We start from the raw sequence: 23,620 nt of genomic DNA on the forward strand, positions 1-23,620 counted from the left end.
TTGTTTTCAATCTAAATAAAGGTAATAATAAGGGTATGAAGGCAGAGCTAGCTAAAGTGAACTGGGAAACTAGTTTACAAAAGTAGGACAGTCGAGATGCAATGGCAGATTTTTAAGGAGATATTTAATAACTCTCAGCAGAGGGTTCTCACTTAGAAGGATGCATCATCCATGGAGAAATAAGTTAGTTAAGGATAAAAGAAGCACTGTACAAACCTGCAAAGAATAGTGCAGTTGGAAGATTGGTCAGATTTTAAGAGGCAGTAAAGAATGAGTTAAAAAAATAAAGAGAGTACAAGAGAAGGTAGGCTAGTAATATACAAAGAGATAGCAAGCTCCTACAAGTATTTAAACAGGAAATGAGTAATGGGCCTGTATCCATCGGCATTCAGAGGAATGAGGGGTGATCTTATTGAAACATAAGAACCTGAGGAGATGTGACAGGGTGGATTCTGAAAGGATGTTTCCCCTTGAGGGAAGGGACTGTAATTAGGAAACACAGAAAAATAAGAGGTCTCCCATTTAAGACAGAGATGAGGGGGACGATTTTCCCATTCCGGCCCACTAATTTTTTGGCGTGTCTTCGGGTTGGGAGACATGCACATGCGCTGATTCACGCATGCGTTCTCGACGCATGCGCGTCTCCCACCGCCGGAGAGCAGACGCGAGTGGGACCACGCTGGAAACTGGTGGGAAGACCAGGTTAGTGATTTTAATCTATCTGCAATGTAATTTAATTATCAGGCCCACGACTGAATTCTCTGGGCCTGATGATATTTCACTCTGGCGGGGTTTAGAGTAGGTCCCCACTTTCGGGGAACTAGCGGGAGACCCTGCTAGAGTGGAGGGTAACCGGGGGGGTGCGTTGGGCGGCAGGGGGGGGATGGTGCCCCCGGGCATGGGTACCCTGGCAGTGTCAGCCTATGCCCCCAGCACTGTCCAAGGGGCACTTAGGCACTGCAGGCATCAGGCAGTGCCAAGGGGCAGGGCCCACTGCCACTCCCTGGGGATTGGTCAGGGTTGGAGGAAGGCCAGCGATCGGGGCAGACTGGTGGGGGGAGTGGGGGGGTGGCGTGGGAGGGCTGGAAATTGCAGTGCTCCAGGACGGGAGGGGGTTGGGGCTGGCCCAGGAATGCTTCTCGGGGCCGCGATCGGGTTGTGGGGCGGGGGTGACAGCGCTGTGGGGGGTCCAGGGCTGGCCAGCAATCAAGCTGGCCAGCAAAGTGCAGGCTAACAGATCGGGGCCACTGCGCACGTGCAGAGGCCTGGAACTGTCAGACTCTGGCGTGAATAGGCCCTGCCCCCGAGCTTTTAATGATATTCACGATTGTGACTCTGCAGTGCAGAGTGTGGGAGATTTGAGTCTGAACTCTCGCTGAAAAAAAGTTGTGATTTACACCATTTATCCTGCCAATTCAGCACTTAGAAATTTTTGGGAGAATCGCCCGAGAAGTCTGAGAGAGCAGATGTCTTTGGAACCACCTCTTCCCAGGCAGTAGTGAAAGCAGAGTCATGGAATATTTTTAAGATAGAGGTGGATAGATTCTTGATTTGTAAGGGAGTCAAAGACTACCAGGGGTAAAGAACATGGAGTTGAGGCCACAATCCGATTAGCCATGAGCTAATCAAATGGCAGTGTAGGCTCAAGGAACTGAATGGCCTACTCTTAATTCATATGCCTGTAGAATTGATTAGTGGAAAAGGCAGATATAGTGGAAAAGGCAGATATAGTGGAGGCACTGAACAAAATTTGTGTGTCTGTTTACACTGTAGATGACTTAAAAAGAAACTTCCCATCCAGAAAATTGAGGTGAAAGGGAGGGAAAACTTAAAACAATCACCGTCACTTGGAAATAGGGGCCAGGAAAATATTAGGTCTCAACTAACAAGTCCACAGGACCAGAAGGTTTGCATCCGAGTGTCTTAAAATAAGTAGGTGCAGAGATAGAAGAGGCATTGGTTGTAACATCTCCCAAGATTCTGGAAGAGTGTGAACAGTTTGGATAATCGCAAATGTACCACACCTTTATTCATGAAAAAGAGGGAGATAGAAAGGAGGAAGCTATAGGACTGCTAGTCTAACATCTGTCATTGGGAAATTGCTACAATCCACAATTGGTGCAGCAATAATCTCCCTCAATGTCAACAAAACGAAGGAGATTGTCATCAACTTCAGGAAGCATAAAGGAGAACATGCAGAGAAGAGACAGCCTGGGTAAGATACTGTCAGAAAGTTGGTGCAGACTTAATGGGCCACATGGCCTCTTCTGCACTGTAGGGCTTCTATGATTTTCAGGTTGGCAAACTATAATTAGTGGAATGCGGCAGGGATCAGTGCTAGTGCATCAGCTATTTAACTTGGACCAAATGTATGTTTAGCTGCTGACTTTGCGAAATACACCAAGATCGGTAGGGAAGTAAGTTGTCAAAGAGGAGTTAAAGTGTCTACAAAGGGATATAGCTAGGCTAAGCGAGTGGGAAAAAATCTGGCAGATGGGGTATTATTTGGGAAAATGTGAACTTATTTACTTTAGCAGGAACAACAGAAAAATAGTATACTATTTAAATGGAGAGAGATTGCAGAACTCTATTTGAAAAAGGATAAATTATTTTAGCAGTTCATTTTATGAAGAAAGGTTGTCCAGGTTGGGCCTATACCCGATGCAGCTTAGATGACCTGACTGAAATATACCAGATCCTGAGGGGATTGATAGGGTGGATACCAGGAGGATGTTTTCTCTTGTAGAACTCAGAGATACAAAGGAATTTAGGGTGTTCTGGTTCATGAATTACAAATAGTTTGCATGTGCAGCAAATGATTAAGAAGGTAAATGGAATGGGGATACAGTTTGAGATTAAGAGATCTCCCTTAAACGATGGAGATGAGAGGAATTTTCTTCACCCAGAGGGTTGTCAGTCTGTGGAACTCTCTTCTGCAGAAAGTAGAGGCTGGGTCATTTATTTTATTCAAGGCAAGAGAGTTGGGGGTTATGGGGCGGGCAGACAGGAAAGTGGAATTGAGACCACAACCAGATTAGCTATGATCATATCAAATTGAGGAGGAGGTTCAAAGGGCCAAATGGCCTACTCCTGCTCTAATTCCTACATTCCTAAAACCTAGCCAATGTTAGTCACTGCATAAGATGCTGCAAGTTTTCATTAAAGTAATTAAGTTGGAAAGGGCAAGTGCTGAGTAGATCCTTGGGGAAATCAATGACCAGAGGCCTACTCGTTCTAATTACATTAATGACTGGAAATTAGTTGATTAGTTTCAACACCTTACATTTTTATTGTGCCTATTATGGAAGCGATCTCCAATCAAATAGAAAATAAACCAACATATTCACAGGTGCCCCTCAACACAAATGCATGATATATTTTTAAAAAAACAATGGGTGGACTTTCCCTTCCCACTCGTCACAGGAATCGGAGCGGGCGGGACAGGACCGTGCAAAGGTCCATTGACCTTGGGGCAGGATTTTCCGGTCTTGGGGCAAGCGCGGCCGGAAAATCCCACCCAAGGTGTATGGAATGAATTTGCCCATAGCAATGGGAAATTTAAAGCAACTGAGCTTTAAAAAGGATCCATGGATATAACGTCATACAACAAATACCAACCTTCCGTTTTCTCACACACTCACTGAAATTTAGTTCTTTTCAAACTGGAAGTGACCCAGAATATTCAAGGATGGGTTTAAGAACACGCAATGAGTAAATATATCCCTATTTTCCACATAATCACCAGTTTAATGAAGGTCTAAGATTATCCAACAAGCTAATCCTAGTAAGCTGTTATTGCCCTTTCAGTTCAAATATTCCATCATTATCCCACTTGCCAAAAGGACACTGATGATTCACTATTAAACAAGACTGGGTGGGGGGGAAGAGTTTAAATCTAGGCCCAGAGGTGAAAGGACATACTATGAATTCACAGCATTTCCATTCCTTCAAATGTGCAGTTTTAGTTTCCTTATTTGACAAAAAATATAACATTGCTTTAGGAGCAAAGCAGAAAATATTCACTCAACTCATTCCTGGGGTGAAGGACTTATTTTATAAAGAAACGTTGAAGGGATTAGGCTTGAATCCATGGGGGTTTAGAAGAATGAGAGGTACTCTTGAAACATAAGAACTTGAGGGGACTGGATAAGGGTGGATATGCCCGAGGATGTTTCTTCTTGTGGGACATAGTTTAAGAATACGAGTCAAAAGTGGGAAGAAATGCAAGACAAGGAGAGATCTTTCCTCTGAGGGTCATTAGAGTGTGGAATTTTCTTCTGCAGAAGGTAGTGGAGGCTGGGATTTTAACTTTATTCAAGGCTGTGTTAGATAGATTTTGATTAGACAAGGAGTCGAGGTTTATGGGGTGTAGACGGTGAAGTGGAACTGAGACCACAACTAGATCAGCCATGATTGTTTGAATGGTGAAGCAGGCTCGAGGGGCCAAATAGCCTAATCCTGCTCCAAGATCCCATGTAAAAAGGTAGTCTTCTTTATCAAAAGCCTGCTATTCCAAACATTGATAATTTTAAGAAAACACAAGCATTTTGGAGTCTTCCCACACAAGAAAAGTAAATAAGCAAACTAAGTATAGGCAGCACGATGACGCAGTGGTTAGCACTGCTACCTCACAGCACCAGGGACACAAGTTCAATTCCGGCCTCGGGTCACTGTTTGTGTGGAGCTTTCATGTTCTCCCCGTGTCTGCGTGGGTTTCCTATGGGTGCTCTGGTTTCCTCCCACAGTCCAAAGATGTGCGGATTAGGTTGATTGGCCATGCTAAATTGCCCCTTAGTGTCAGGGAAATTATGAAATAGGGTCTGGGTGGGATTGCGGTCAGTGCAGACTCGATGGGCTGAAAGAATCCCTTGCAGTGCAGAAGGAGCCAATGATTCTAAGTATCTTTTTCAAGTAAAATCCTTCCTCGTAGCTACGTAACCATTTTTAGAAGTCACTGCAACAAGGTTTGGAGAACTGTGAACTAGAACTGACCTTAAAAACCATTCATGCAAAGAATGGAACATTTGTTGAGCTGGTTTCGATGTTTTTACTCTCGAACAATGAACAAACTGAGAACACACCCATCTCATGTTGGGATAAATTAATTCCCTTCACTGAATAGATGGCATATTCTAAAGCTTGGTGGACCTTTACGGAGAAAAGTTGCCTGAAGATTTCTACTTGGAAAAAAATAAAGCTGTGTAACTTTTATTATTGGTTATGAGTTTTATGTGAGATGTTCCATGCAAGCTTATTTTAAAGCACACACGTGCAATCAAAATATGGTGCAGAATGATACCAATGGCACATGTTCCATTCCTGTGTCGGCTGTGGTAGTTCATAGAGGGCTACCTCCATGCTTTGCCCCAGCTTTGGTGTAGAGTGATGCCTCTCAAGCTATAAAAACACTTCTCTAACTCTGAAAGAAAGGGATGCTTATGATCCCTCGTGGACTAGTTAATCACATGCGCCAAATTCGAAATGATTGAAACATTAAATTACATTTTTAAGGAAAAGATAGGAATATACCAATCACTAAGAATTTATTCCAAGATCTACTCATATATGCACATGGTAGCACAATGGCTAGCACTGCTGCCTCACAGCTCCAGGGACCTGGCTTTGATTCTGACCTTGGGTGACTGCCTGTGTGGAGTTTGCACGTTCTCCCCATATCTGTGTGGGTTTCCGCTGAGTGTTCTGGTCTTTCCTCCCACAGTCCAAAAGATGTGGTTTGGTGGATTGGCCATGCTAAATGCGTAGGGTTATGGGAATTTGGGTGGGGGGGGGTGGTCTGGATAAGATGCTCTTTCAGAGAGTCAGTGCAGTCTAAATGGACTGAATGGCCTCTTTCTGCTTCTATGATTCTATGATTTTCTGCTTAGTTTTGTTCTTGTCTATATTATGGAAAACTATCAAATCCTTAATCATAAGTCTTTAGGTTTAGTTATTAGTGCCACAAGTAGACTTACATTAACACCACAATGAAGTTACTGTGAAAAACCCTAGTCGCCACACTCTGGCACCTGTTCAGGTACACTGAGGGAGAATTTAGCATGGTCAACGCACCTGACCAGCACGTCTTTCGGACTGTGGGAGGAAACCGGAGCACCCAGAGGAAATCCACACAGACATGGGAAGAACGTGCAGACTCCACACAAACAATAACCCAAGCTGGGAATCGAACCTGGGTCCCTTGAGCATAGGCATGTTCAACTTTGGACATAATCTCATTAACTTCCAATTTTAATCATCTTGGTGCTCCTTGCTTGAACTTTTCCTGCAATAGGTTGCTACCATCAGTTGGTATTTAGATGCAGGAAGAAAATGACAATAACTTGGTTGCATTGCTGTTTCCTGTTGACCAATCTCTTCACAGCTGTCCCCAGATGCAGTAACTACATTCAAGAATGAATCAGAAATATGTGACAGTTTCTGGACTGAAGTTAAACCTGGCTTACCAAAACATATTGTGAGTGGCCACTTACTTTAAAAACTGAAAGTCAACTCTAGATTATAAAAACAAAGAGCCAACAGAGTGAAAATCAAATCAAATCATTAATTCCATACTCAGTTCAAATAACTATACTGTTAATTTATCAAATTGTCCAGTAGCCCTGCAGTTACTGAATTAAAGTTAAATAGACCCTTTTAACCCTCCTAATTTAAATAGAAAATACAGCACATATGGGCAGATATAGCAGGTTCCAAAGTAGGCTGACATTAACACTGCAATGAAGTTAGTGAAAATCCCCTACTTGCCATACTCCGGCGCCTGTTCGAGTACACGGAGGGAGAATTTAGCATGGCCAATGCACCTAACTAGCACCTCTTCCGGACTATGGGAGGAAACCCAAACAGACACGGGGAGAATGTGCAGACCCCACACAGACAGACTCCCGAGGTCGGGAATTGAACCTGAGTCCCTGACCCTGTGAGGCAGCAGTGCAATTTTCAAAAATATACTCTCACCAAGACTACTTCAAATATTTTTATGTTGAGTAAGAAGGAAGCTACAGTTCTAAATGGGTTTTTTTCTCCAAAACATGGATGATGGCACAGTGGTTAGCACTGCTGCCTCACATACTTGAGACCAATAAACTTCAAACTTAAAACAAAAGATACTGCAATAGCCACGTTAACTATCCTACGGCGCCGAAAAGATGGTTAGCATTCAATCAAATGGCTTGATAAATCAGAAAGGGGGCATGAATATCAACTGTGTAGTGTGGAACTAGAATCCAAATCAAAAATAGAACATACCAGTGGCAGCTTTTTTTCCACTAGAACGAGTAAAGTAGTTGCATTTTTAAAAAAATCACAAAATAGCAGTATTTATGGTCATTTTCAAATGCCAGCCTACGAACAGACAGAATTAATTAAATTCCAGCTTCACAATTTGTCATTGCAGTATTTGAACTCCAACATTTCTATGCCCCTTAAATGCTTCAAGTGTAAGAATGGAATGCACTTTAAATGTACTACCAGCTTGTTACTGGCAACAATGTGCACTATAGTACAACTACAGTTGCGTATTCTTGAACAACTAGACAATAAGAAACTTGACATTTACAATAAAAAAAACAGATAATAGAGATAACTTGGCAAGGAGACAAAGGTACAGTCTTAGCAAAGACAATAGAGTTTGATTACTCCTATAGAAATTATACCATCTGGATTCAGAGCAACAGGGATTTGTATTAACAGAAGTAATTATAATGGAAAAATCGCTGTTGATCTGACAAGCTTGTTCAAATCCCCAGAGATTTGGGGTAATGAGGTATGGATAAATCAAATCTGACTGTGCAAAGAATCAAGCACATGCAATCTTCAGTTATCTTTTGCAGCATCTAACCCAACTAGCAATCACACAGATATGTTATGATAGATAAAAGTACAGTAATTCAGACCAACTTGCCATGGCATGCTACAATCCTAAAACTGGTGTAAAATACAAAGTCTGTGAACAATTTTCAAAGGTACTAATTGCAAAATCTATAACTTAGTTTGATACAAGTAGACACCGTGGCGCAGCGGTTAGCACTGCTGCCTCACAGCGCCAGGGGCCCCGGTTTAATTCCAGCCTTGGGTAACTATCTGTGTGAAGTTTGTATATTCTCCCAGTGTCTGCGCGAGTTTCCTTTGGGTGCTCTGGTTTCCTCCCACAGTTTGTGCAGGTTAAGCGGGTTGACCATGCTAAATTGCCGCTTAGTGTCCAAAAATGTGTCAGTTAGGTAGATTAGCCATGGTGATGTGCTGGATTAGAGGGATAGGGTGAGCATGGGTAAGCAGTGTGTACCATCTACACGATGCACTGCAGAAATTCAAAGATCCTTAAACAGCACCTTCCAAACCCACGACCAATTTCATCCAGGAGGACAAGGGCAACTAATACACGGGAACACCACCACCTGCAAGTTCCCCTCCAAGCCACTCACCATTCTGACTTGGAAATATATCATTCCTTCGCAGTTGCTGGGTCAAACTTCTGGAATTCCCTCCCTAACAGCATTGTGAGTCAACCAACAGCACGTGGACTGCCACGTTGCAAGACAGCAGCTCACCATTATCTTCTCAAGGGCAACAAATGTTGGCCAGCTAGCAATGCCCATGTCCCATGAATGAATAATAAAAGATGCTCTTCGGAGAGTCAGTACAGGGTTGATGGGCCAAATGGCCTCCTTCTGCACTGCAGAGATTCTATGGTAAGAAAATCCATAACTATATCCCAAAATTGAAGTGTTGATAGACAAGTTACAAAACCACCAGAACAGATTATTTCTCATGAATCTGTATATACATCTGTAAATATATGTCTCTTGCATACCTATAAATGCACAGCACATCGATCACCATGTGTACCTTCAGGCATAAATTATAATTTTTGGAGTCTAAATTTAGAAGCACACTTTTCAACCTGACGTGACGGACAACACCATGTTCAAGAAACTGGAATAATAATCACTTCTCAAAACATTACTCTTAGGTGTACGTATATGGTTATAAAACTAATTGTGCTTCCAAGATTTTAAAATATCAGTCCATTGTGCATTTCAAGCCTCAATTTTCATTATCCCGTGGAAAATGTCATCAGAAAACCAGTCCTGCAGGCACTGTAGTCTAGATGCACAGGAAGTCTTCCATACATCTGACTTGGTTATATATAATCAGTTACAATTGTGAAACCTCAATCTTTACGGTTTACCACAGTCACATTTGAGCCAAAAACACAATTCCAGCTGCTTGCCCACAACTGCAAATTCCAAGATGGAGCGAGCCCTCAAACTATCCCTGCATCCTTCAAGTCTATCTCATATCTTGTGCCCTCCCTACCCTGACCACCTGTGCCCCACCATACACCCACCAGGCAGAACTTTCAACATTCGATGGCCTTACACTCTTGCTGGTCCCTTATCCTCTTATTCACCTCCTCAAAAAACTCTTCAAAAATCTCGTTATCACCTGCTATTACATTACTAATGGTTGTCCACCTCACTGTAATGTTCTGGCACATCCAACACCACAAACTAATATTCAAACTCTCCTACATCCTTCCAGGTAGCAATTCAAATTCCCCAGAACATTGCTTAAATATTTAAGAACTGCTTAAGTATATACTTCATAAAAGTGTTCAGTTTGTAACCAGAGGATGAAAAGTGCATGTTGAAATCTGTGCTATTAGCCTTGCAAAGATAAAACGAGTGCACAAAAGATGCTGTACTGATACTTATTCTGTACTGGGCAATTTACTAGGCTGCAGCTGGAACCAAAGAACATACAAACTCGTGTTTTGCTGTAACTCACAGGGAGGTTTATTCAATATCTGTGCACTCCCAAAGGCTCAATACAACACTGAACCTAAAGCCTGCGAACCTGGCTGATGGGTGTCACCAGTGCATGTGACTCACCTCTTAAAGGGACATTGCCCCAGAATAACGTACACTAACTATAATACATAACAATACTGAAAGGAAAAACATGTCCTTTCCAGTTAATAGTAGTGGCAATCTGCCCAAGGCTACGTTGCCTGCTCATTTCTCCACACCTCACTGTCTTGTGCTTTCATCTTCTGTTGCTCAAAGAAGCCTCCCCTTTTTAAATTTCTGGTGTCCAATGTCATCATTCTCTTTCTTCCTCTTGTTTTACATCCATCTAATCTTCCTTTAACTTCCTCAGCTAGTTCTCATGCCTTAGAGTAAAACAATACACTCCAAATTAAAGTCTTAGTAATTATTTTTTTAGGATCTCTATTCATTCCCGTGCTGCGTAATTGTTTATATTTGGATTAATTACTGTAAATCAGGAAGAATAGAGAACAGATGGCCAGACAATCCAATTTACATTCCAGTGGGTAGATGGAATTTGGATAGAGATCAGCCATAATCTAACTGAATAACAGAACAAACTTAAGGACCTGAACGGTCTATTCATACTCCAAAGAAATGAACTAAATTCAGTCATTGTGTTTTAAGAGAAATGAAAGGATGATGAACCTCAACTGTAAACAGAAACAAGGAGGCCATTCAGCCCAATGAGCCTGCTCTGCCATTCAATATCATAACTGATCCTCTATCTCAACACTATACTCCTGTTCTCTTCCCATACCCCTCGACACCTCTAGTGCCGAGAAATCAATTTTTTTCTTAAACATATTCAGTGACTTGGCCTCCATAGCTTTACGTGATGGAGAATTCCACAAGTTCACCACTCAAAGAAGAAATGTCTCCTCATCTCAGTCTTAAATTGCCTACCCTGTATCCTGAGACCATCTTGTTTGAGACCCCCCCTCCCCTCGCAGGCAGGAGAAACATCATTGCCACATCCAGTCTGTCCAGCCCCGTGAGAATTTTATACATTTTGAGATCCTGCCATTCTTCTGAAAACAGGCCTAGTTGACCCAATCTCTCCTCATACAACAATCATGCCATCTGAGGAACCACTCTGGTGAACCTTCACTGCACTTCCTCTATGGCAAGTGTATCTTTTCTTAGGTGAGGAGATAAAAACTGATAAGATACCTCACAACTGACTGGACATTGCAGAGAACTGGCAGTGCTTCACTCATGGTCCACTAGGGTTGAATAAAGTACACTTATATCCTTCAATTTAAATTCTTATCCCATACTCAAGACCCTCCAAATTGTTTGTCTTTAACACTGTGTAGGTAATTCAAAATATCCAATCTCAACAACACAGTAATAAAATGCAACTTAATTTTGTCAATTTCGCCTTATAATTACTACTTATAATCCAGATCAAAACCATCTCATCACTTCACATTTTTGAATATTATTTGCCAGTAATTACTAGGCATTTTTAAAATACATTTCATAAATGATTTCTGAAAATATTTGGTCTCCTGTACTGGTACGGTTATTTGCAACCTCAGCTAAATCAGCTTTTACTTCTGCAAGAAATTAGTTATGGCAAATAAATCCATTATATATTAGTCAAATATTGCTTAAATGTGATCATATTTAGTGCCCAGAATATGCAAGCTACATTCTGTGGGACACAAACCTTTCCACACGCACATCAAAATACAGGTCAAACTAGACATAAACCAGACACCAATACTGTCACTCCAATCAGCTCAAATATTTGAACATTAAGGGTCATCCTTTCTTGGCCCACGGCTGACCAGGGTGAGACTATTTTAATCTATTTTCCTTCTCCAATACCTCATAAATACAAGGGTCAGTCGTAGCTGGGATTGAAACTGGTTCTCTCAACCAACAGCTCAACATTTTGCATTCTTCAACACTGGCCATCAGGTTGAACTACTTTTATCAATTTCTCCCCAGCCAACTATTGTATCACATACCCACACTGAGTATTTATATCACCAACTAATAGCAGATTACTACATTCTTTACTAATACGTCTAGAAAATATTTGACTTACAGCTAAAAGTCTTCGTATTGACATTCAGGTTTTTAAGTTTAAGTTTATTTAGTGTCACAGGTAGGCTTACATTAACACTGCAATGAAGTTACTGTGAAAATCCCTTAGTTGCCACACTCTGGCACCTGTTCGGGTACACGGAGGGAGAATTTAGCATGGCCAATGCATCTAACCAGCACGTCTTTCAGACTGTGGGAGCAACCCAGAGGAAACCCACGCAGACACAGGGAGAATGTGCAGACTCCGCACAGACAGTGACCCAACCCGGGAATTGAACCCAGGTCCCTGGCACTGAGGCAACAGTGCTAACCACTGTGCCATCGTGCCGTCCTTTTTATGTTATTGAAATGGTAAGCAAAATAGTTTGAAAACAACTGCACAAAGGTAGGGCATGCAACACAGCTGTTGAAAGCTAATGCCTCCACCAGTGGTCATCAATAACATAACCCTTCTGAAATATGTTGGTTAAGTACGTACCTGCAGCTTCTTATAAAAATATTATGCCCTCCTTCATTAATTCTCAGTTTTCGAAATTTTACTATTCAATCTACCACATTCTGAATCTAACTATTCTCATGAAGCTAAGCAAGTGTCTTGGTTTTAAAACCATTTTGAAGAATTCACTCAGCTTATAAAAATGTTACAGACCAATTAGTCTGAAGTTCTTATACTGTAATGAAATGATCCTAAATTCTTCAAATATTTGAAAATTATAAAATACGTACGAGGACTGTTTGCATAAAATTACAATTTTCCCTGCAACATTTGGCAAGAATGAGTCACACCATCAATTTAATTGCAAAGTACTGATGAGGAAGCTTGTAGGGAATGTAGTGAAAGGAATTTTCCCTTCTGGCTCTCTCTAACTACTCCCCAACTAGTCATTTGGTTTTATGGAATTTCAACCATAACCATCGCTGAGATCAAAGTTCCAACATTACCTACCAACTAATGCCAGACAGGCAAGTGCTCAAAGGCCATGTTGAAAATATAGCTTTTGCCAACGCTGCAGAAAAACTATTGCAGATGGCCAACTTAACATTCTTTTCAAATTATATTAGGCTATATTACATTAGGCTACAAAAATTCTGCTGAAATCATTTGCCCTATATCCCAATATTAATATACTTCCAGCTTGAAATTTAAGACTGGCTTTAAATCATCAGCATATTATGCTTATGACACAAGACAAATTTCATGCCAAATCCCTCCAGCATTCTAACTACAAACATATGGGTCAGTTGAATAATTTTCTCATTCTAGTTAAGTTTACATCATTGAGTAAGTTAAGAGTAATTGAGACTATTAAATTAGATCCAGACTATTGAGAATACTAACAATTCAGAAAAAAGTACCACACTCTGAACAACCCATACACAAAAACAAAACCACGAAAAAGGATAGTAGGGACGGGGGCAAAATACAAAAATAAAGACACACGGTGGCATAGTTAGCACTGGTGCCTCACAGTACCAGGGACTTGGTTTGGGTCACTATCTCTGCAGAGTCTGCCAGTTCTCTCCTTGTCTTTGTGGGTTTCCTCCAGTTCCCCCTCTCAGTCCGAAAGATGTGCTGGTTAGGCGCATTGGCCACGCTAAGCTAAACTCAGCATACCCGAACAGGCGCCAGAGTGTGGCGACTAGGGGATTTTCACATTAAGTAACTTCATTGCAATGTTAATGTAAGCCTACTTTGACCCTAATAAATAAACTTTAAAATGAAATCACTTAGGGAACTTTTCTGCACCATGATCAGATGTTTTTACAACATCAGGGAAACAGGAGTTGGGGTCACTGAGCAAGTCTAATAGTATGAGAACATTTCCATTCATTATCTGAAGATACAAATTTAGTAATAAACAGAACTGTATATACCAATTCAGTTCAATTGCAATGTCAAGAGTTTCAACTCCTCCAAACTAGTGCCACAGACGAGGTAATTTTTCTTCCATTTAAAAAAAATGTCTACAAATATTTTTGATGGTGTGATTTAAGAAAAGTATTAGTGAAAGAAGGTTTTTGTTTAAGCTCAACTGCATTATCGATAACCCTGGTTTAGTCTTTGGACATGAAGACAAACAGCTATAAGTAATCAATAGTTAGCACGAACATCAGATTTTGACAAGAAAAAAGATGGTAATGGGAGTGGAGAAAATGATCAGAAACAAGAGTTTTCAACGGAGGAAGTCTCACCTGAGGCAGTGGAGGCTGCTGCTCCTGTGGTTGGCAATAGGGTGAGCAGCAGAGAGCACAGGTTAGCAAGGTACAAAAATCCAGCAAAAATAAGGACAATAGACAAGAGAAACAGCAGAGACATGCAAGGAATCTAAAATAAGGACCACCTTTAATCAGAAACAGTAAAATTCAATGCAACCCAAGGTTGGCATTTAACAGCCCATGCACCACCTCCATAATCCATGAAGATAAAACGCAACGTAAATCTAGCTAAGGCAAAGAGCATCATGCAAAAGAGACACCCCATACATGACATGTTCCTTCACTTAAAGCATGCAACAGAATTTCTGTAATTCAGGGAGGGTCTATTAGATGCTTTTTCCTATGTAACACAATCTCTAGTCAAATCTATTTGTATATTCCAGTTACCCTTGTTCCAGAGGGAGAAAATAGATGTACAGTATTGACATTGGAAGGGAAAACATGTTCTTTTCAATTAGTTAACCACCATAGGTCAAGAAGAATAGAGAACAGATTGCTAGATAATCCAGTTTACATGCCAGTAGGTAGATGGAATTAAGATAGAGATCAGCTATGATCAAATTGAATGGCAGAACAGACTTGTAGGGCTGAATGGTCTACAGACTTGTGGGGCTCAATGGTCTATAGACTTGTCTCAAAATTGAGACAAATTCATGTGAGCCAGTTTTCAAAACGGCACAAATAAATCACCCAGCTTACTTAACTCAAAAACTAGATATTTGTTAACTATCAGATACTTAACAGCCCTCGGACATTAATGTACTAAAATAAATATTCCACTCATGTTTATTTGTGATGTGAAGAAATACTGGGGAAACTGAAGACTTTTAGCCATGATAAACAGCAGTAATAGTCTATAAGCTATGAAATATAAATAGAAAAGTGACATCCAGAACAAGGCTAGATAAGACTAGGATGGCAGAGGCTCAAATTTGTAAAAAGCAAGTCGGATTGCCAGAAAAAGCTTCAGGAGCAATCCAGGGTAACACATAGAACAGACTCTGCATATAGCAATGCAGGATAAAGAGTGTAAGCTGGACACCGAAATGGGGTGACACTAGTTTTTTCCCCCCCCCATTCTGGACGGATGGCGCTTCTAATCCATATTCATATTGTGAAACAAATTCATAGCATCCCCAGTAATCTGGGAGATCACAGAACCATTTTGTACAACAGTACTCATCAGAGTACCTCAAGTCCAAGGAATCAGCCAAAGTAGTATCGGGCCAATAATTAGAAAGGTGAAGACTTCAGGAGACAATCCTGCCTTGTCTTTCTCAACCTGCCTGCAGTCATACACAGTTGACCACACCACTCTCCTCCAACACTTCTCTACTGCCCATCAGCTGGGTGGGGCTGCACTCACCTGGTTCCTTTCTTATCTATCCAATGAAACCAGAATCACCTGCATGGGCTTCTCTTTCCATTATCTCTCACGCCTGTGAAGGATCTATACTTAGCCCCTTCTGATTTCTCAACTCATACTGCCCAAGGGCAGTATCATCCAAAAAGAAAAGCCATGTCAGTTTCCATCATTACGTTGATGTGCAGGTTAGGTTGATTGGCCATGCTAAATTGTCCCTTAGTGTCCGGGGGATTAGCAGAGTAAATGTGGGGGGGGGTTAATGGGATAGGGCCTGGATGGGATTCTTGTCGGTACAGGGTCAATGGGTCTACACTACCATCATTTTTCTTAACCACTGTCTCTAAGCTGTCAGACCTGTTCCTCATTCAGGCGAGATGGTCAAATAATTTCCTTCAAATAAACAATGGAAAGACCAAAGCCATTATCTTCAGGCCCTGCCACAAAGTCCATTCCTTTGTTGCACATTCCATTCCTAGCAACTTCCTGAGGCTGAACCAGACTGTTCACAACCTTGGCGTAGTATTTGACTGAGATGAGCTTCTGACCCCATAGGTGCATCATCAGGAAAATCACCCATTTCCACCACCAACATCATTTAACTCCGCTCCTTTCCCTGCTCATCATGTCTTTGACCAGACGCACTTCAGTAGAAGGGACAACATTGAAGAGAGAAAACCATTCACAATATCAACTGACATGGGAGCTATAAAAAGGATGGCCAGCAATGTAGTGGGAATAAAGTTGAGGGAACAGGAGATAGTTTTCATAGGCAAGTTGAGCTGAGAGGGGGAATGATAGGAAAGAGAGGACAAACTATGGAAATAAGAGAGTTCATTGCTAGGGGAAGGGGTGTATTTAGAGAAATTTAGGGTGCATAGGCTTGGTAGACTAGGGGAAGGGAGAAAGCAGCAGAGGCAATAGAGTGTATGATTTAAATCTTAGGTACAAAGAAGTCAATGAGCTCCATGCATTTGGATTTGAGCTTGAAGATGAAAAGAGAAAGGAATTCCATAGGAATATATACTGGGCCTCAAATATAAATATTAAAAACCTGAGATATAAAAATTAGAATTAAATTAAAAATAGTGAGCGACTAGGATCTGTGGAGGAACAAAGATTTGTGGGTCCTGTTCACAAACCACAGTGATTTCCTGGTAATTAAAATTTAACAGCCTTTATTTCAATGGGGTAGAATTTCAAAAGTGAGGAAGTGAAACTTTAATTTGTCACGTCCCATCTGGAGTATTGTATTCAGTTTGGGGCATCAAATCTCAGGAAATGATATAGCGGCCTTGGAAAAGACTATAGAGCAAAATAACTAGGATTGTACAAGAGTTTAAGGGGTTAAATCAATAGTAAGGTTGCAGAAGATTAGGAACTATGCCTGGTGGAGGGAATCTCACAAACCTGGAACTAACTGACATTGTTCCAAGCCCTTTTAGCTATGCTGTTTGATGATGCAGTGCTCCCAGTGCATCTGGAACCTACATTGTGAAATTAGTGAGCATGATACCCCATTGAGGCTAGATTTTCAGTGTTTTCCTGAGGGTAGTTGGTAAATCTGGTTCAGACACTCTTCGCATACTGCATTACACTGGTATTAGATAATTACCTATGCAGAAAAATTTAGATGTTGGCATGTTAACTTCAGCAGAGAAAAATAGTTTTAACTCACTGAAGGACATAAGGAGCATTCAGACCTTTAGTTATACTTGACCAAAATGTTTCCACTGGGAAGAATGGACATCGTCAACAGTTTAATATTTATCGTGTGGAACTCAATGATTGGTAAGGGATTAAATACATTTGCTACTTGTAAAATAAAAATAGAAAATGCTGGAAAAACTCAGCAGGTCTGGCAGCATTTGTGGAGAGGAACAGAGTTAATGTTGAGTCTATAACTCCTTCAGAGTGAAACATCAACTTTGCTTCTCTTTCCACAAATGCTGCCAGACCTGCTGAGTATTTCCTGCAATTTCTGTTTTTACCTCAAATTTACAGTATCTGCAGTATTTTAAGGATTTCTTGTAAACCTTGCCTTCTGCGATTGCATCAAGATTGCTATATTACAACACTTAACTCTATAATGCACAAGTAACAAATTGACTTATGCTGTGGGTGACGCTCCACATTCCTGATAGAGCTATTAGATAGGAGTTTCAGCTAGAGAGAAAGTGAAGTCATTAATATAACCCCAGAGTGCCAAATTGCACAATGTTAGAGCTTGGAAATGTTTGATCTGAAAGGCTCTTAAACTAAGAATTTTGAAGCTACATCATGAATCATAAGGCTCCATTCCTGCAGCAGAGAATCGCCTATATGGTCTAAAGTCTTATCTTTGCAATTATATTCGGCAAAGATAGATTTATCTAGCATCAGCAACAAGATTCTGCTAACCCCCAAATACCTGGTTGCAGCTGTACCGTTATTGGTGTTAATGCAAGAACCTTTACCCGGTCAAAGATATTAATATGCATTCTATCTCAGACATCCAGTGCATAATAATGACAATTAAAGTAGAGCCATGCCACTTTTTTTTTGTTTACGCTATCCAATCTGTTAAGCAAGCCTCACATAAGTATAACAGTCAAGAAAAGGTAACAAAAGCGAGTATGCCTGGTTGCTTGAAACAGATGCATTTTTTTGGTTTGATGCAAAACTTTGAAGGAAATACTCCTGGAATGAAGGTAGTTGTCATGACTGATGCAATGTGACCAATAAAAACAGACATGATGGGCCAAGTGGCCTCTTTCTGTGTTGTAAACGTTCAATGAGTCTAAGAAACCAAAGTTCATATATGGTGTAGGACATTGCTCCAACACTCTACCCAAATGGAAGTCTTCAAAGTATCTCTGAAATTTGAGACCTACTAGGTCAAGTCCCATGTTTTGGAAAAGGAAAATAAAGGTCGTACCTTTTTGAATTTCAACTTCAGCTTGTCATTTTTTGAGACAGGCCCCAATTGAAAATGGAAACCGAAAAAGAAACAGAGAAAGAAAACTCACCCACCCAGTGGGTGAGTGTCAACCCAGTGAAGCTCCAACACAGGGCTACTTGCTTGCCAAACAGCAGAAGCAGCATGTAATAGACAAAGCTAATCGACGGCACAACCAAGAGATCAGACGTAAGCCCTGCAGTCCTGCCGCATAAAGTCGTGAACATTGATAGACAATCATGAGTGGGGAGTCCAGCACATCAGTGCAAAAGATGAGGAAGTGTGAGCGAATAATCTATCTCTGCCTTCTCCTGAGGTCCCCAGTATCACAGATACCAGTCTTCAGTCAATACGGTTCATTCCATATGATATCAAGGAATGACTGAAAGCACTGGATTCTAAAAAGGCTGCAGGCCCTAACTACATCCCTACAGTGGTACTAAAGATTTATGCTCCAGAATTAGCCTCACCCCTTGACAAGCTGTTCCAGTACAGCAACAACACTGGCATCTTCCCAGCAAAATGGAAAATTGCCCAGGTTTGGCTTGTCCACAAAAAGCAAGACAAATCTGATTCAATCAATTACCGTCCATCAGTCTACACTCGATCAGCAAAGTGATGGAATGGGTCATCAACAGTGCTATCAAGCGGCATTTAGTCAGCAATAACCTGCTCACTGATGCTCAGTTCTGGGGGACACAGCTCTTGACCTCATTACAGCCTTGGTCGAAACATGGACAAAAGAGCAAAACCCAACAGTTGATGTGAGAGCCATTGCCAGTGACATCAAAGCAGCATTTGATTGAGTATGGCATCAAAGAATTCTAGAAAATGGAAATTGGAGGAAAACCTTCCACTGATTGGAGTTGTACCTGGCATAAAAGATGGCTGTGGTTGTTGAAGGTCAATCATCCTAGTCCTAGGACATTACTGTAGGAGTTCTTTAGGATGGCATCTGAGGCCCAATCATCTTCAGCTGCTTCATTATTGATCTTTCTTCCATCATAATGTCAGAAGTGGTGGTGTTTCCTGATGACTACATAATGTTCACCATCATTCGCAACTCCTTAAAAAGTGAAACAGCCCAAACCCATATTCAGCTAGACCTGGACAACAGTTAAGCTTGGGCTGACAAGTGACAAGTAATATTCACACCACACGAATACCAGGCAATGACCATTTCCAACAAGAGAGAATCCAACCATCTCCCCTTGACATTCAATGGCATTACTATCACTGAATTTCCCACTAGCAACATCCTGCGGATTACCATCGACCAGTAACTGAACTGGACTAGCCATATAAATACTATGGTAACAAGAGCAGGTCAGAGGCTTGGAATTCTGGGTGAGTAACTCACCTCCTGACACCTCCAAGCCTATTTATTATCTACAAGACACAAATCCCTGAATGATAGCAGTGCCAATAACACTGAAGAAACTCAATACCATTCAGGACAAAAGCAGCCCACTTGACTGGCATCCCTCCACCATCTCAAACATTCACTCCTTTCATGACCAATGCACAGTGGCAGCATTGTGTTCATTTTATAAGTTGCAATGCAGCAACTCAGCAAGGTGTCTTCGACAGCACCTTTCAAACCTGCGACTTCTACCATCTGGAAGGACAAGGGCAGCAACTGCAAGTTCCTCTCCATGCACCCAGACTTGGAATTGTATCATCGCTCCTTCACTGTCACTGGGTCAAAATCCTGGACCTTCCTTACAACAGTGTGTGTCTACCTGTACCAGATGGACTACAGCAGTTCAAGGCGGTGGCTCACCAGCACCTTCTCAAGGGATGGACAATAAATGCTGGCCGAACCAGCAATGCCTACTTCCCATCAAAAAAAAGTCTCTAAGGAAACAAAAACAAAGTGAGATCGGAAACCAAAACTTCTGGGGGAAAAGAGTGAAATCGGTTCAAAAACATAAAAGGACACAAAACCCTCAGGGCTCAGTAGAAGTTGATGAGTGCAGTGGTGTAGTACAGGCAAGCTGAAAATGACAAAGGCTAGATCCAAAAGCTAAGGAAAAATAAAAGGTTGCTGCAGCTGTTTCTGTTACTTTAAGATGTTATTGACTGAGTTGAGGAGGTTGTGCAGGCATGTGCAGTTTTTGGTGAACATCGTGCCTGTAGAAATTGGGTTGGTTCTGCGTGCTATTGGCTGGTAATCAGCATGCTCCCAGTGGAGAAACTGAAGGAATACAGGGTTTTGAAGGACTTTGTGATGGAGCCTGATGATCTATATGGCAAGTAGACTGCTGAGCCAATTCATAAGATCTGTCTAATCTGCCATTTAATATGCAATTTCTAGTTTATAATTGACTGCTACATGCCTGTTAATTAATGTTTAACTAATATTAAGTTTGCATCTTACAGTACAGTTGATTAATTAAAACGTATTTTGTGTTTGCTTTGTTTGACTCTTTTATAGTACGAAATCTACTGTTTTAAACCATGGAATCTTGTGACTTCATCCTTTTGGTAACTATCTGGGATATCACATGTATTCTACTTTAAAAAATGTTACTGGGGTGGACTGAGATTGTAACAATTTTCAGACCCAAAAGGGTTGATTTCAGCTGTAAAACATCTATGGAAGGATCAGAAGCCCAAGGACAGTCATTACTATAAACTCTGCTAATCTGCTAGATACAAAAAGTTTCAAGAATTCCATTCTTTAAAGGCTTATTATTGGAACTTGGCATGGGGTGACACAGGGAGGACAGGGCATGGTGGGTGTGCAGTTACAAGTATAATTATGTGTTTAGCAAGATTTATACCCGCTCCTTAAAACCGGATGTCTCGCAAATTTTTTAAAAAATGTTACTTACATTCTGTAATTGGACAAGATGTACCTAAAGTATTTTTTAAATATCCAAATGGTATTAAAATTTAGTTACTTTTTTTGGAAAAATCTACACCTAAAGATCAAGGCAATGTATGGGTACACAAACACACAGACACATCTCATTTCAGGAACCTAATATTATGCAAACATAGACTTAAATTATTGCTTAGTAAAAACATGGTTTCAATCGCAAACCTGAGATTTTCCATTCTAGACAAATGATTGTTTTAAGAATATAGCTAAGCACTCAAAAACAAAAAGGTACAGGAGACTAGTTCCAATCATCCAGCAGTTTTGTAATTAGAAAGATTGAGTTAGACATTTGGGAGTTTTACTTCCCAATTTTTGGGATGTTGAAGCTCTATCTTTAAAATCTCTAATTGTTCACAAACTCGAAAAAAAAAACTGACTATTGTCATGGGAAGCTTACTTTCAACATTACTTAAAACTGAGGAAAATACTAACAATTGGGCACTAATTGAAAATGCCAGTACTGTGAAGTAGTCAAGACAAATTGTTTAGAATAAGAGATTAGTTTGAATATTATACGTGCATTTAATACAGCTATGTTTTGGCATTTCCCACTTCTAACATCTCCTAATGGGATTAAAGTTACTTCTGCAAAAATTCATCTTGGAGCTAAATACATGCCTCCAACCAGTGCTAACATGTCTCATCAACAAGCAGGGAAAAGAACGAATATAATAGATGGTAACCACACCAAACTCCATTATACAATTTTAAAAATCTGTTTCTCCTCAGTTACAATATATTTAAATACTGTAATCAACATTTCTGATGCCTGGTATGAATGTTCCAAACCCTGATGTGGATTGTATTACAGTTTAATTGAATCTTTGCATTTTTAAAATATGTTGACAATCTGCAACAGGGACAATTCCCATTAGTGCAAAGTATTTCCAGATAATTTTACCCTTCCTGTAATCAAACTTCAGATTATCCTACTTCAGGGGGTTTGACCACTAAATAGCCTAATAAAACAAATGTTTTCCATTTAATGTCTAAAACAAAAAGGCCCAGAGTGCATAAATATAAAAAATCTTATCCAAGATAGAGGACAAATTTCTCTTCATATTAAATCGCATACAATGGGAAGTATTGAACCTTGGCAAATTATTTTATCATGATATGCTAGCACTTTAATTAGAATATACTAAAATTTCTTCAGTTACCAAATATGTTGAGCACTGATATTAGAAATAGTGATTTTTTAAAAATGAAATGCTTAAGTGTCATAATGAAAGTTTTTTTAAAGTATCTGATAAAGTGATCAATCAAAACTATTATGTATTTAAGTGTGGGTTTTCCCCTCTGCTGCTGCTTAATTTATAAGTCGAAGACATAAAACTGAGATAGGATCCTTAATTTTTTTTAAAATCATTTAATTCCCTCCCCGAAGACAGAAACATGCAGGAGAACAATGACAGCCTGCAGCCCCACAATCAGGCTAGCACAATACCTTTTTTCTCCCCTGTGAAAGGCACATAATCCTCCCTGTCCTTGTATTCCAATGCCTCTTTCTCCAAGAATACTAGAAGCTGATCTCTATCAAAGGGGCCTGTTGGGGTTTTGACAGTCTGGTCCTTCTGACGATAGCCTGCTGGCAGCAGTGAATGCTAGAACATTGGAGAAAACACACTATTTTAGATGTCTGAACCAAACAGTACATCAAACACAATCTGAACATGTAGCTACGCACATGAAGAGTACGCACACTTTGAAAAGTCTGAAGCTTTACAAATAGCACAAGGCTGGCTGGCCATCTTTCTAAATATGCATTAACTTGAGAAATAAGGTTGGACAGAATATGAAGCTTGGATTCCGAGTATTAAAAACGACCTGGCTTGAAGTCACGGACCTTTCGTTTTTCTTCTTTGTTCCTCCCTTCACAATGATTAGTATCCTAAACTTGTCAGAATATATGTTTCAGTGTTGTAGCATAATACCTAAATCTTAAAGAACTGGTGAGAATATCAGTGGATCAGGGTTTCGGGAGGTGGGGGCAGGAGTCATCAGAATAAACTGCTCAAAAACCTGGTGCGATACTTCACCCAGTGATAAGCTTCAGACCACACCTTCACAAAGATTGTGTACTTCCAACTCTAACATCATGTGGCTCTGCTCCTGCCTCAGCTCAAATGCTGCTGGAGCCCAGATGCTTGCTACATCGCGACTTGACTATCAGTAATCTGTACCAAACCCTGTTCATTCATGCTCACTGACCTACATTAGTTCCTGGTCTGGCAATGCTCAAATTTTAAAATGCTGGTCCTGAATTTCAATCCTCTCATGACTTTACCCCCTCCAGCTCTACAACCCTGACA

The 23,620-nt window shown here is 40.6% G+C and overlaps 1 protein-coding gene across 3 annotated transcripts in view; it reads right to left on the minus strand.

The window, feature by feature from the left end:
* The window catches only part of tmod2 (tropomodulin 2), a 72,135-nt gene that overhangs the window by 15,039 nt on the left and 33,476 nt on the right, over positions 1-23,620 (minus strand). For all 3 annotated transcript variants that reach the window (XM_078241365.1, XM_078241363.1, XM_078241364.1), the window contains exon 3: positions 22,756-22,912. In XM_078241365.1, coding sequence (XP_078097491.1) covers positions 22,756-22,912 — 157 coding nt within the window. The remainder of the gene's footprint in view (positions 1-22,755; positions 22,913-23,620) is intronic.

Source organism: Mustelus asterias, chromosome 24, assembly GCF_964213995.1.
Source record: "Mustelus asterias chromosome 24, sMusAst1.hap1.1, whole genome shotgun sequence".
In the NCBI taxonomy this organism is placed as follows: domain Eukaryota; kingdom Metazoa; phylum Chordata; class Chondrichthyes; order Carcharhiniformes; family Triakidae; genus Mustelus; species Mustelus asterias.